We start from the raw sequence: 16,436 nt of genomic DNA on the forward strand, positions 1-16,436 counted from the left end.
CTGACCCCTATTTAGATGGTAATTAAATTGCTTGATTCTGTCAACCAATAGATAGTAATTAAGGAAGATTTTTCGCTCCATATCAAATAATCTCGTGATTTAATCTTTTAAATACAATGAATAGTTACAGAACAAATTTTAATTTACCTGGGATATATATGATCCGACATTTATGAAATAAATGAAGATAAGAACAATTTCAAAATAACACATATAGATCTGCTATGTTAAAATTATTTCTTTCTGTTGGATAGCAAATAAAGCAATTTAACTCCTTAGTCTTTTGCATCCACAATCTTTATCATAGTCAATCTCCCCATACTTGTTTACCCTATCACACCTTTTTCCTATCCAACACTGGCAATCATCTTTCCGAACATGAGGATGGCTTGTTAATCAGAATTGAAAATATTAACATTGCTCCATTCTTATTCACTGTTAAAAATGCATTGCTTGGTGGTAACTATAGTGATTAGTTCAACCTCAAAAATAAATATTTGGCAACACTTCTATTGCGAGATTTGCCGACCCGAAAGGGGGAGTTAGTTAAACTTCCGTTATGATGATCAAGGGACTTATTATTGTATCTGGTTAGTGGTATTGGTCATACTGACACAAGCACCTTTACAAATTAAACCAGTTTATTTTATAAAAGATGGAGTGTACACTTCTTTATATCAGGTATCTCTTTATCAGTGCTAGAAGTGAGTCCTGCTGGTCTTGGTGAGTATTCGTGTGTTGTTGACAACCTTGGGGCTGTGTCTTGATCAAGTCCAGCAGATGGAGGATGACAGCAAAGCACAGGCAGAAACAACAGAACTTTGTTGAGAATGATGGCACACAAAAACTAAGGTAGAGGAGTGCGAGGGTCACTTTTGATGGTAAAAATGACAGAAATCTGCTCTTTGGCCTTGAAATCCAGAGTATTTAAAGGATTTCATCCCCAAATTTCTTACTATGATTGGTTCCAATTCCTCATCATTTCCTGATATTTTCACCTGGAAACAAGGGAGGTGACCAAAGATCAGATTGGGTTACGAGAAAGGTTGACCTTCGATATTCAAGTTGACACCATCTCTCAACTCTAATGTCGATGGAACTTTGAAACGTAAACTCACATTTTTGACAGTTCATTCCGAGATTTTGGAATTTTAACTACTAAATGCACTGTTTACCTCTCATTAAACTACCAGTTTTCTAACTCGGTTTAACTTTGATCATTTGTATATAAGCATTAGTAAAGTTTGAACTCTACAGCTTGACATTGATTTATTACTTAGTATGTATATGAGTCACACTCGGGATCACATTGTTTATGTTAGCACCGCTTTGTGCCGCATTCATTTAATGCAACTTTTTTTTGTATTTGAGATATATTTTCAGCACAATTAATAACAGATTCAGACTCAGTCTGAAACCTCACACTACTACTCGTATTTGTAAACTTTCAACCATTGTTCTATTTATTTATAAAGTATTTTAATCTATTTTCATTTTGTCTCTTTCCACCCTACCCTATAGACACTAAGAGAACCACAGAATAAGCAGATACATCTAAATTTATCAATCAATCATCATTTTACAAAAAATAATAACTATAATGACAAGGTTCTTTATATATTACAGTAAAAATCACAAATTAGAACAACACTGGCTATTACTGTACAATTCTCACAAAATATTATTTATCTTCGCTTCCCTTTTTCTTTCGATTTCTCTTTGTTTTTTCTCGTTTCTAATTCAATTTTTTGTTGTGGAGTTAAATTGTTTAAAATTTTGGTTATAATGCCCGTTCCGAGAGTGCCAGTTCCACCTCTTAACGTAAATCTTTGTCCTTGCTCCAATATCATTGGTTTTATAAGGTGTAGTTCTACTCTACATAAAATTAATTAAAAGATTAATCAATTCTTGGAATATATTTACAATAATATATTATGCATTATGTATCAAACTACAGAAAATCTTGTTTAAATTCAAGACTCAAATCTATTTTGTGATATTTAATAAAACTAAACCAAATTTTTCATGTTATATTATATATTCTTCTGTAAATACTTGTACTATTAATCTCCAAAAGAAGCATCTTCTGCAGCTACACACTTCTGCTAGAATCCATACTATTGTCAAAGCTATATTTTTTGTGATATCTTTAAAAGGTTCTAGTCACTGAGCTTCTAACTTGGCATTCTTGGTCAGGGAATATATATATATCTAGCCAAAAAAATGTATAACAGTGCTTTCCTAATAACCTTATTCTCTTGATTTTCCTCTGCAGACTTTTATTTCTTTTCTAAAATAAAAGATATTGAAGAGATGTAACATAGCAGGTGCTACAGAAAAATGACTTCCATGACTACTTTGACAAGTGTTATAGATGCTGACAGAAATGTGAAGGTGCAGAAAAGCTTACTTTGAAGGTAGCGTGGTGTATGAATTTCTGTAATTTGTTTAATAAAAACTGGGCTAGAAACTGAACCCCTCAAGAGTAGATCCTGGGTTCTTCAGAATGGTAGACTGCAACCTTAAACAACAGGCTAATACTTTTATTTGGACATCCACTGGCCAAGACAATCCTCAGGAGGAGACAATTTCTCCTCTTGAGATTTGCTATATTCTTTTGTTTTATAAGCAAAGGTATTTTATAAGAGTAAATTTATTTTAACAGTTGTTATGCTGAAATAGCTATGGACTGTGCACAGAACAGTGACCCTTTTTGTCTTCTCCTTACAGCCATATACAAGTTGTATTATTTGGAAGACTTCGTGATTTTTGGTGTAGTTTGAGTTCTCTCACATTTTTACATCTCATTTTCATAATTTAATGATTATTATTCACTCTCATTACATGTTTAAGAAATGAAGTTTTATTAAATTGACTGATTAGTTGATCTAAAGTTGTACATATTTCAGCCAGAGAATTCTATTGTCTGATCAGTTGCCAACATTTGTTACTGCTGTCAAAGTATAGCTCCATCATACTAAAGCAATTCAAAGATGGGGTTTCAAAGTAGTTGGAACAGCAATCCAGGAAATTTTATCTTCACACTAATTGTTGCATTAGTTTTGCTCAGAGTGGTAGGCTGACACCACCATTCTGAGGAATCCTGGATCTTATCTGGGACAGACTGTCCATGAAAAATTGTTCCAAAGTTGTTCTGCCGGATATGTTGGGTCCCATCCATCATCAGTCACCCCATTTGGAAAATGATTGAACCCATAATGGGTATGATTAAAAACGATTTCTTTCTGCCCAGAGAGCAAAAATAAAAAGTATGTAATATAATAATTTTACGGCTTGAATATAGTCGCAGTAGCAGCACCGCTAGCTGTTTGAGAGCCCGTGTGCAATACCGATTATGCCGCCCCTGTTTAACTAAGACTACCTATGCTCAGCTTGCCAGCAATACCAATTTGCCGCCCCTGGACGTGCCGCCCGCGTGTGGTGCACACCTTGCACACCCACTTATGGTGGGCCTGAGTCACAGTAAATACAAATTACTGTAAATATAATTATTGCAATCATAATATATAGCATATTTAATAAATACTTACTTAGCATCTTCGGCAGGCATCACCATTGTTTTATCTTTAAGTATTATACTAGCAGCACAATCCCACGTCTTAGAAAATATTTGTGGTTTAAATCTAGAATAAATGGGCTGACCACCTTCGTCTTTCTCTAAAACATATATCTGAAAGAAAATCAATTTTATTTAAATCATACTTATAGATACACATTAGCTTTGTTAAAATCTACAAACTTCAAAACCAACCTGTGCTTCACAGTTGTCGTGAGTTTTAAATGCTCCCGGTTTGCATAGGGCCATTCCGCGTCTTATTTCGTCTCTCTTTATTCCACGCAGGAGAATTCCTAATTGATCACCCGCTTGCGCTTCCTCCAAAATTTTACGAAATGTCTCGAGTCCTAATAAATAATTTGTAGCTTGAATAAATATGGTAAATCTTTATAAATAAATTATAAATCGTGGTATATTTCTAACCTGTTATTACAGTTTTTACGCAATTGTTATAACCGATTATTTCGCATTCCATTCCTTTTTTGATTATTCCTCTTTCTAACCTTCCTGTCACGACTGTACCACGACCTATCGACGACAAAATGAAATATATGCCGTTATGTTTCAGTTCTAAGTTCACATTAAACGAGTTTAAAATAATACCTTCAATAGAATATACATTTTCTATGGGTAATAAGAATGGTTTATCTAAATCACGAACTGGAGTAGGGATGTATTGATCGGCTATATCCAGGAGTTGGAAAATTGCTTTCTTGCCAATTTCTTCATTTTTTCCCTAAAAAAATTTTACGTGTGTCAATTCATATGCCTTTGTGTCCTTATTTCATACAGTTTATTATATAAATGTCTACTAGGAAAGATCTAAATACATAGTTATAGGTACATTTGACTTATAGTTGAGGACCTTAGTTATCTACATAGACTTAAATTAATATATAAAAAATATGTTATCTTCTTTTCTTTCTATTGTTATGTCCAAATAATTAATACTATTTTGTCTTTCTGTTTCTAATTCAAACTGGATATTTGCTTTAATTTGGTTTGCTTGTTCTAGTACCTCGTTCGTTTTTCTACTGAATATACAGTAGAGTGTCGTTAATCCAAACCCCAGTTATCCGAACAATTTTCAGTCAGACTGTGTTGTGCTGAATCGAATGTTTTTGATACTAAATTTACTTTTAAAGTATAATTTTCATGTTTTTATATATTTTTAAATATATTTATTTTGTTTGTACAAAATAAAGAAATAATTTTTAACGATACAATAGCCTCGATTATTATTATAAAAATTTTCATTAGGCTTAAAATCGACAAAAATTCAATACAGAGCGACACACAACGGAGAAAAATTCAACATAAAGCGACACGCAACTGAGAAAAATCTGAACATTGGACAGGTTAATATATTTTTTCGTACATAATCAGTTATCCGAACAAATCACTAATCCGAACAACCCCAGTCCCCAATTGATTCGGATCAATGACTCTCCACTGTAATAATAGTCATCTGCATAGCTATTGTAAAATTTTATTCCATATTTTTCTTGTTTAGTTTGGTGTCACGACTTGGTGAATTTATAGAAACTTGGCAAATTCATCTATTTAATCCATAATCTTTACAGAGACGCGTTTCGGGCTTTCGCCCCTCTTCTATCTGTTACGTAATATACATATGTTGTATCTGGTGGGCACCTGTCTGGCACCTTCCACATTACGTCTTCCCACTTACATTCCCCTCCCTTCTAATTTGACTGCTTCCTCTGCATGTCTCACAGCGTGTAACTTCTCCCTTCCCGAATGCTGCACACAGTCACTCCTACAACTGTATAAATATACTTTTTAAGATATTCTATTTAATAGTTGTAACCAGCTTTTATGCCCACCAGATACAATGTATGTATATTACGTAACAGACTGAAGAGGGGCGAAAGCCCGAAATGTGTCTCAGTAAAGATTATGGATTAAATTTGCCAAGTGTCTATAAATTCACCGAGTCGTGACATCAAACAAAGCAAGGAAAAGAAGACACGGTTTCAACAAAACAAATAAATGAGTAATATTTTTCGTCAAACTGGAAATAATTATTTTCTATTATCAATAAACATAAGTTAATTATCCAATGTGGGGCATTTATTCTTAATAACGAATTTTTGATATCTTCTTTAGTTATACGTACTAGCATACATATTTTTTATATCTAATGACATTAATTCCTTGTTCTTATTAATAATTATTTTATCATTTTTTAGTCTGTTTAATAATTTGTCTACATTATAATCAATGTAGTTTTTAACGTATATTAAAGATCTATACTTAACTGGTTCCTTATGCAGGGTTCCTAGTCAAATTTTTGTTTTCAATTCCCTGATTTTCCCTGACCAACTTTGTCCAAATTCACTGTCCCTCACATTTCTTACGGTGCGGAATATTGACATAATAAAACGGAATTTTATTTACTGTGAACATTGAGTACATCTATCCCTCTTTTTGCACAGTTGATATGTTTCAGACTGCCGCAGTAAAAAAATACAGTACATACATCCTGTAGAAAATAGTATTAATTCTCTTTTTTTCAAAATAGTTGTATTCCTATGACGTCATAGATTACGAAAATTGGGATTCTTAAAATGTATAAAATCTAAATAAAATAAATACAGAAATAAACATCAAACGAAATTACAATTATACATTAAAATATAGAAGTTCGGCGCATAGAATCGTAACTACAAATCTTTCTTTTGCAACGTAACTATAAAAATTGTTTTGGTGTTATTTCGCTCAAAATATAAATCAAATTTATTTTAATTTTTTAGTAATTTAATTAATTTTTTTTAAATTTACCAGCTTTTTAAATTTATAATTAATTATAAGCAAGTTAACATTAGTTAAACTATCAGATTACCTAGCTGATTTTCAAACCTATAACTACAACATATCTATTACAGGTATGATCCCTAAATTTGCCAAAATCAGTGGATATTTCTTACCCAATATCATTTCTGTTAAACCAATTATTAAACTATGTGTCGAAGTTGCGGAAATGAACGGGAGGAGGGAAAAATACACTTGCAGTACAGTATTTTCAAGGAAAATCCTAACGACAAATGTAAAAAACTACTAGTCGGCACCAGCATTTTACTTTAAATGTTGGGTAGCTATTTAGAATTTCTTATGTTGTGTAGTAATGTTTTAAATATGAAAAACTAAATTACGGAGTTTTACTGATCTATTTAACTATTTTGAAGTGAACAATCTAATAAATTACGATTTCAAGTTTTAAAAGTTTGTAAACTAATTTTTAATTAGTTATTTTTTATTCTAATTAACAAATTCATCTTTTCATAATTAATTTTTCATTTTAATAATTCAGCAAACACTATTACATAATAGTAGTTTATCCTGTTATTAATCCACAAATGTAAAATTATATGGCTTCAGAACGGTGAAAAAAGCCATTTCTCGGATTCAAAATGGATTCTGGTATATTTTCTTATTAAAGATTGCGGCATTATTTCTTGCCGCCTGCAGATGGCTACGCTTGGTCAGCCATATTCAGCAAATGAAATCAACAAGGCAGCTAAGGAGACAAATTCTCTGACTTTCCATGACCTTTTCCTAACACTAATGAAAATCCCTGACTTTCCAGGTGCGTAGGAACCCCGCTTATGTGTTTTCACTCTGATATTAAATTTTGGTGTTCTGTTATCTTCTGTTTTGACTTTTTTAATGTCTTCATCTGTTATTAATTGTTGTTTTTTCAATTTTTCTAATTCGTGTTCATTAACTTCAACAGATTTTTGATTGGGTCATTTTCCAACTGCTCATATCTTCCGTCATGTATTCTTTTATTACTTTGTTTTTCTTTTTGGTTTTCATAATTATTACTCGTTTTGTCTTGTCGCCTTGCAACTATTCCAGATTATTATTTACTAAAATGTTTTCACGTTATTGAGCTGTCGTTTATCAGTTCTAACATTATTTAGTGTTTTTTTTTATTTAGTTTCTTTACTTTTTTATAGCTAGGGAGATAGGGATGCTGTATCTGTAAAGCACCGCGGCTCCTGTGGTGTCCGGTGCACTTCCATCAATCCTTGAAAATGCGAGGGAGAAAGCGTGATTTTTCAACTAAATAAAAGGGAGAAGAAAGCCAAGTGACCGTCAAAGCACTATATTGTGTTCCGTAGTTAACAAGTTGTTTATTTTGTTTACATCACATCTCTGCCAACTATTAATACAGGTAAACATAATGTTGGTAAGTTTTCCTCAATTGCAGAAACATAACACCGGTACAATAAGTCTTATTAATACGAACCGTCCTAGTAGACATTTATACAATAAACTTTACATGTATCAATTTATTGATTAAATTAATGTATTTGATTTCATTGCAGGTTTCATTATCACACGGAATGCTAGTTTTTTATAGTTAAATGACATTATGCATCATGTAAAATGTAATTATGAAGTTGGTCTTACCAAAACACAGAGGAGTTTATGATCTGAATCCTCCTGTGCTGTGAAGAGCAAGTCATCTGAGCTATGCAATGTGTACAGATCAGATGATCAAAAGATCTAAGTCACCTGTATAAACATAAATGCTCGACAACAAACAGATAGATTATGGTCGTTTCTGTTTGTTCTGTTGCAGCAAAATTATTATTTTGGATCCTTCCCCAGTATCATCAAATTCCAAGGTAATTTCAACCAAAAGGAGTTAATTTTCTCAATTTTCAGAAACTTCTTTGGAGTGTAAAGGAAATCTTTAATAAAACCAGCATAAAGATCTCAATTGATACTGTAAAAACCCGTGGAAGTGGTTCTGAAGGAAATGAATACTGTTTCTATTAAAAAATACTTTTGTGAACTAAAATTTATAAATAAAGTTCTCTCCAATTTGAAATAAAATAAAATAAATTAAAATTTTCAATTAATATCACCAATTGGAAAAAATTATTCTCTTAGACTTGATCCTTTTTAAATAATAAAAACTGTCAGCATCCTAGAATATTATTATTGTTTTTCCTGAAAATATAATTATAAAATACTGTTTATACTAAACATAAATAACTGAAAAGTATATTACCTGAAGAGCATTTAGAGCTGATCCAATAATTACAGGAACATCATTTCCAGAATAACCTATCTCCGTCAACAATTCTCTTATTTCTATTTCCACTAATTCCAATGTTTCCGAATCGACTGCGTCGGCTTTGTTGATAAACACAATTATATGATCTATGCCTATCTAAACAGTACAACATATAAGAAATTCGTAAAAAAACAAATATATTTAAAAATAAATTTCAATTAGGGTCTAAAATCTGAAATTTTTAAAATTCTATTAATCTTAGCATTAAGAAAAATTTTATGTTTCGTATCTATCATTGGTTTCCTACTTTCAACGGAATGGCTGGTTGGCGGAGGATAAAGACTAACATATTTACACCGGACCATCTACAGGTCCACCAGCGACCAAATGGTTAACCCCTCGGCAACCGGGGATGCTTGTCTGACACGAGTGTCCCATCACTAGCATCATAGTTTGTACAGTACCATTGAGCATCTGACTGGATGCTATCATTAGATTCAATAGGCTTATGTTGCAGATATCAAAGAATTAAAGTTTATTTAATGACTGTATTATTATTTATATGTTGGATGATTTTTAGCTTTAGGTTAAGTTTTATCATATTTATGGTTTCATTATCGTGTCGAACATTATATAATGATTTCGGTTCATTCCATTACCATTACTGATAAATCAATTCCAACTGTTTATAAATATATAAATAACTCTAGCACATGTATAATACATCAAGAGAAGTAGATTTGAGGCTAGAATAATTACATCTCACATTACAAACCTGAATTGGCACATTCACGCATCACTACACTCAATGGATTTTATTAAGAAACCCCAAATTTTATTGGCAGAACCTTAGAGTTCTGTGGAACACAAGTTGGAAACCCCTGCGCTAGAAAAACAAGGTAATATCTTTCCTATACTTTTAAATGTATTTTATAGAAACAACAAATGTTATCCATACTGATGTGCATTGATCCTTATAGACATCGTAATAAATAAATAAATAAAGCAAACAACATATCACATAATATATATTAATTAGCCAAATTAATAATTTGATAATTAAACTGACCTGTTTTGCCAAAATTAAATGTTCTCTTGTCTGTGGCATAGATCCATCAGTAGCAGCAATAACTAGTATGGCTCCATCCATTTTTGCTGTTCCAGTTATCATATTCTAAAATTAATGCAATTTATTCCATAAAATAAAAACTGATCCTGCGAATTATTTTAATTATATTCCTTAAATTTTAGATTTTCATCATACAATACAACAACTAAGTTACAGCTTGGCATATTAAAAAGTATGCTTTCTTCCAAGCCCAAAATATACAAATACAGTAGAGAGTCGTTTATCCGAATCAATTGGGACTGGGGTTGTTCGGATAACTGATTATGTACGAAAAAATATATTAACCGATCCCATGTTGAAATTTTTCTCCATTGTGTGTCGCATCCTGTTGAATTTCTCTCTGTCGCGTGTCGCTTTGTGTTGAATTTTCGTCGATTTTAAACCTAACGAAAATTTTTATGGTAATAAATCGAGGCTGTTGTATCATTAAAAATTATTTCTTTATTTTGTACAAACAAAATAAATATATTGAAAAATATAAAAACAAAAAAATTATACTTTAGAAGTTAATCTAGTATCAAAAATGTTCGATTCAGCACGACACAGTCCGACTGGAAAGCTTTCGGTTAACTGACGTTTCGGTTGACCGGCTTTCGGATAAACGACACTCTACTGTATTTTCAAGTTTTTGAAGAACTATCGTATATATTTTATAGTATATTTATCTATTTCTGACCAGAATACATGCAACAAGCAATCTTTGTAACTCCAGGAACTACTATTTTACCAATAGCAAAAAAAAAGCAAAAATTTCACATATAACCAATTATCAAGTTCCTCTGTTCTAATTTTTGAATTCTCCTCTTCTAACTCCAAATTTCAAATAAATTTTAAAATGTATCATCATTCAACCAGTGATGGCCCCTATTAGAATCCCACTCCATACCTTTTTCTATTTCTTTGGTTACAAATATCCTAATAGAGGCCATTCCTGTTATAGTACTGTATTTTTGTTATAGAAATCACTATTTTAATATACAGTAATTTGTAAATTTTAAAAAAATTAGAGGTTTTTAAATATTGGTAACCATCTTTTTTATAATTGAATTTACAATTTTTGCATAGCTTAAATTATTACAGGAAATCCTCCTTAGTTCAACATTGAAGGGATAAAACAATCGCAACTTTGAATTATCAAGTTTCAAATTATCCAAGATTTATATATATCTGTCTAATATGCGAAATGCCATGTAACTGATGTAATTTAACAAGCGCACAGAATATGGCTATGCATACAGAATGCCATTTTTGTTTATTAATAATTAAAAATTAAAATATAAATAAAATGCTGGTAAACAGCACATGCCCTATGAAACCTCACAGGTTGACAGATAGGTTTTATAAAAAAGCAGAATTCCTCAAAATGTAGCTGAAATAATTTTTAAAGTGGTCCAAAAAGTAGTAAGTCACCCAAATGTAGTAGCCTAGAGACCTACAAATATCTCAATCTACTACTTGTAGCCTAAACATGCAATCCTGAAAACCTGCTGTATTTCATGAGGTAAGAATAAAAAAGGGTAGTCCTTGTGTAAGGTGACACCCGAAAATATGTTACTGTAAAAGCAAAGCCATATTGACAAATTAGAGTTGTTCTTGGTCTATTGCTCTCTTATAAAATGGAGGCATTTCAATCTAAGAGAACAAGTTAACATATGCATATCACAGTTTCACAGAATTTTCACTTCGAACTTCAAAGTAGCTGTATTTTGAACTAACTGAATTCCTTAACATGTAAATCCCTATATCCCAGCCAGGACAAACAGTACAGTCAAACTAATGGGATTTTTAACTATCCAAGTTGAAATTAATGAGGATTTTCTGTATTGAGCTATTTACAGTAACAGAAAAAAAAAAGAAATTTATGGTAATGTAGCAGTGTCTGCATCCATAAATTCCTTTCTTCAAAACGTCAGGAACCTTTTGCTTTTTATATTTTGTACAGAAGTAAAAGTTTTTTAATAGCCTTACTGTTTTATATAGGAAAATGAGATGTAAATTAGAAAACACCAAGATAATTATGTTTGGCTCTGTCTTTTAGATGCTTCATCTCAGTATTATTTTTTTATTAGTATTGGACAGTATAGAGAAGATTGTGTTTGAATATTGTCAGGTAAGACACTATATTTTTAAAAAATGTTTTATAATTGTTATAGTGTTGTAAAAATGCTGAAGAGGGGCCTTCAGGTCTGAAACACAAAGGAGAGTGTACAGCTGAAAATAAAGATACTTTTATTTTATTTTTGACTAATATTTCCTCCCTTTGCTAACTCAAAACTACACCAGTAGAATATGTCCTTTTTATAAACAAGATCTAAATGGACAATGTAAAAACAAAACAATAACTGATCTATGCAATCCATCACCCTATGAATTTTCATTGAGATGTTTTCTAACAGGCAAATCGAAGATACAGTCCCAAGCATAGAAACTTTACAGCTATTCTGTATAGGATTTCTCAAACGGGATCTCGGAATCCCAGGATTCGGCTGTTTTTTTAACCCAAAAAATCCCACAAATTTTTTTAAAGTTCACTTTTTTCGTGTTAAGGTTGAGGAAATTTTGCAAATAGAAAGTATAATTAACTGATAAACTGTCAGAATACATTCGTATTTATTAATGTTAAGCCCACTTATTTGTTTTTAAATTTTTGCTTGTTGTGACATCTCACAGATTGTCAATAATCTGTATGTATTTGCATTAGGACTCTGAAAATCCTTTACTTGTCAGAACCCATATCTCGAATAATTGCGCCGATGCCGCCTTAATTTTAACTATGCCCAGTAGTTTCAATAACTGCATTATGCCAGGTTGTACAAATTAGGCAGGGATACAAACAAGTACAAAGTTTGCAATTATGAAGTTTTTCTTCATAAACTCGATTATTAAAGCCAAACAAACTGCCGAATTATCGGGCTGTAAGCTCGATATCGCTATTAGAGCAGCCGAGGTAGACAAATCAAGAATACTTGAGAGCAAAAGAAGTACTGCAACAAATCTCGAAAACGAACTAGAAATCTTCGATGCTATGGTAAAAAAACACATAACATTTGTCATCTCTTAAATGCATTAAAGACGATTCCACCCACATCCATTGAATTGAAAACAGCATTTTCAGTTCTCGATTCAAAGGCATTTTTTTGTAAGCAGTTTCCAACAAACAAACAACAAACAAAGCGGGACAAGCAAAACACCGGGAAACAAAAAACCCTAATCATCACTCAAAGTATAATACATATCTTATGAAATTTAAATCGAAATAATCCAATTATTGCAATTTTATGTTGCATTAATAATTTTTGAATATTAACAACATATCATCCACCTACCTTTATATAATCTGCATGTCCAGGACAATCGGTATGACTGTAATGTCGTTTTTCAGTAGTATATTCGATATTGGCAATATTGATGGTAATCCCACGTTCTCTTTCTTGCGGAGCATTGTCGATATCTTCATACTTCCGATAATTGGCAAGATTTTTCTCGGCTAGAACTGTATATTTGTTTTAAGTACTTATTCTAAAAGGATTAAAAGCAATTCATACCTAAAATATTAAATGTTACTATTAGATCAATACAGGTACAAATGCAGCTCTTCGCTAGATATAGTATATAGTTAAGGTGACCAGATTTTAATATTGGTGAAGTGGGACACAATTAACAGGGGAGAGTGTCTGTCTTGTTGAAAAAAATTGTTCTAGAGCAACAAAATTTTATCATGTAACATTTAGAAATATAATAAATTTATATACTATTATAAATCTTTAAAAACCATTTATTCTTTAGCATATTTCTCAGTTGAGTGAATTTTTTTAGTAGCTTGCTGTCGTCGCGAAAAATTTCAAGACGTTTTAAACAAGAATTTGTTAAATTATATTTCACATGTAATATGGCTTTTAAAGTCTCAATTCTTAATCGTGATTTATCAGATGTCCATACTTTAAATAGAAAAAAACGCGTCCAGTTGCGGCATTAGTTCCTGGTAAGGATGGCGTGTATACCACAATTTTTAATGCATCATTATATGGAATACAGTTTGTTTAAAAATTATGAAATATTTCTAACCATTTGTTCTCTGTTGAGATTTTTGCTACCCACAACAAACTATATTTTAACAATTATTTTAATCCTTCTGTATTTCTTCATAAATAAAAACATTACTAACTTGTATTACTTTTCCTCTGAATTTGCCTTATTCACTTTATTATTGTAATTTTTTTAAATATATTAATATAATATTGTCGTAACCAAATTGAACTCCAGCCCTACCACTAGCAATAGAACAATACAAACTGATGAGCTTACTCCCACTAGTTGCTACTTTACTAAGGCAGCAACAGACGACAGCTCTGTACCATGTAACATGCAATGATCAAAATGTTCACTTGTTTGGACAGCCTGTAAACACGTGCTGCTCCACTGCTGCATCTGCGCACCCCAAACTATTTTCTGTCAGTCTTTACCACAAACACAAAGAGTTTTCTCAGCGCAGCATTCTTTGTTTCCAATGCTCACGCACACCTCGGTACTCATAAGTGTGATATAAAATATCTTTATGAATCTTAAACATAAGACATAAGTTTATGACGCATAATTGACAAAAAGCTTAATCTTTTCAAAACTCGAGACTTTTTGATAATGCGACAAGACATGGGACAAATCGTTAAAAATTGGGGCTGTCCTGCCAAAAGCGGGACATCTGGTCACCTTTATATATAGTATGTATCAATACATATTCCAGTAGTAGTTAGTGCAATGGTGTTTCTCACGTGTTATGTGTTTTTAGCTGTCTCTAGTAAACTGGAAAACAATTGATTTTTAATATTGTTTTCAAAACAGTTCCAAGTTTTTTACTTTTAAATTTCCCAGTCTTCAAAATCCAGATATGCTGATTTTGGGTCTATATCTTGCAAAGGGACCTACGTAGACCAACTTATTTACTCTTATGGGCAAAGTCCATAGCTCTGATAAGGTGGCAATCGCCTCATTCTGAGCTGCATTTCTACCTCAATACCTACATACTTATAATTGTAGGAATAACCTAAATGTAACTTATACTATACAAAATTTACCTTTAGTTATAGCTGCTGTTAATGTAGTTTTCCCATGATCAACGTGCCCAATGGTTCCGATATTGCAATGTGGTTTAACCCGTTTGAAAATCTGTTTTTTAGCGGGGACACTAGCAGTTGCCAAATTTCTACAATATTTCAAGTTTGCAACTTGAAACAATTTGATAAACATTTTATGTCTAAAACACATTATTTCATATTTTTTATGGTATCCCTTTTTTATTTTTAACTTTTTAAATATAAAAGCTCTATTATAATAAATAAATGTTAATAATAATAATCTAATAGCGAATACACAAGGTAACAGATTAATATACAAACATGCCTTTCGCGTGTGAATACACTAACGCCATCTAACCATTTTAATACATTTTTTTAATTTGGGAATCTTTTAAATATTTTTTTTTAAATTTCAATAAATAATCTGTATAAAAATGTTTATAAATACAAAATAAAATATATTTAAAATATTACATAATGAAGACTAAATACGAATAAAAATTTGATGTCTTCACACACCCTTTCCAACTACAGGAATACAGTTTAACACGAGCACAATCAAACTTTCCTTTCACGATCTTCTCTGCTTACGAAGATGTAAAATTAATTAATCCATTATTCGAACCGTATTTAGTACAATCGTTTCACACGTATCGACACCACTTTTCACAAAGTTTATAATTTTCCTTTTTCAATTTGTTTTAAGTTAATATTTAGAATAATGCAGAAAATCTTTAAATGATCGTGTAATTAACAAAAACAGAAAACATTTACATTAAAAAATAGAACAATGGATTGGCATCCCGCTTAAAAGAAATAAATTGCTACACAAAGCGCGAATGCTCGAATTGTCTATTCCCACAGACTCAACATTGTACAGTACATTTGCCGCTCCACCCCGCCCGAACGGTTGTGAATTTTTTTATTTCCGATAGCATTGGACTCACCTACAACTAAGAGCTTTATTTTGATATCCGAACCAGATTCCTACCCTAAGCCGTCGACTCAAACGAAGCTGGAACGTATTTGAGGCTTATGAAATTAATACATATATATAATACAATTATTATATAGATCCGACTCGCTCTGAACTTCAACAGAAACAAGCAATTATATTGACTAGTATGGCTACATCCATTTTTGCTGTTCCTGTTATCATATTCTAAAATCAATTTTTCAAAATTGCAGCCCAATGACACCAGACATTTCGTCATCATGCAAATATAATAAGACCAAAGAAGAAAGCAACGCCAGCGACACCAGTGTTCACGGATGCAGAATTTTTTTTTTTAAATAATAAAAGTGTAAATCGAAGACTCGGTTTGAAAACTAATTTTAGAATATTTCATAGGCCGATACGCGTTTCGGGCATAAGCACATGTTCTATCGGCATGACTTGCAGGATTTACTGTAGGTGAGATGTATACATGTTAACACTACCTACAAGTAATTCGGCAAGTCAAGCCAACAAAAGAGGGCTTATGCCCGAAACGCGTATCGGCCTATAGGATATTCCGAATAAAGTCGATGTCAGAAATGCCCCTATCTATGCCCTAGTCGTGACAATAAACACGGATAAAAATAGACACTGTTTCAGAATACACAATT

At 31.9% G+C, this 16,436-nt stretch overlaps 1 protein-coding gene across 1 annotated transcript; it reads right to left on the bottom strand.

The window, feature by feature from the left end:
- Nucleotides 1–1,541: 1,541 nt before the first annotated feature.
- Nucleotides 1,542–15,033, bottom strand: LOC136973109 (elongation factor Tu-like). Its single transcript, XM_067267807.1, has 9 exons — nucleotides 14,829–15,033; nucleotides 13,083–13,249; nucleotides 9,697–9,801; nucleotides 8,622–8,783; nucleotides 4,181–4,313; nucleotides 4,001–4,105; nucleotides 3,773–3,924; nucleotides 3,552–3,691; nucleotides 1,542–1,875 (listed from the first exon to the last, which is right to left on the bottom strand). Exons 1-9 carry the CDS (start codon nucleotides 15,016–15,018, stop codon nucleotides 1,686–1,688), a joined length of 1,344 nt encoding a protein of 447 aa, XP_067123908.1. The 5' UTR covers nucleotides 15,019–15,033; the 3' UTR covers nucleotides 1,542–1,685.
- Between the last annotated feature and the right edge of the window lie 1,403 nt (nucleotides 15,034–16,436).

The sequence above is a fragment of the Centruroides vittatus genome, unplaced genomic scaffold, assembly GCF_030686945.1.
Source record: "Centruroides vittatus isolate TY-2023 unplaced genomic scaffold, ASM3068694v2 contig_3084, whole genome shotgun sequence".
NCBI classification, from domain to species: Eukaryota; Metazoa; Arthropoda; class Arachnida; order Scorpiones; family Buthidae; genus Centruroides; species Centruroides vittatus.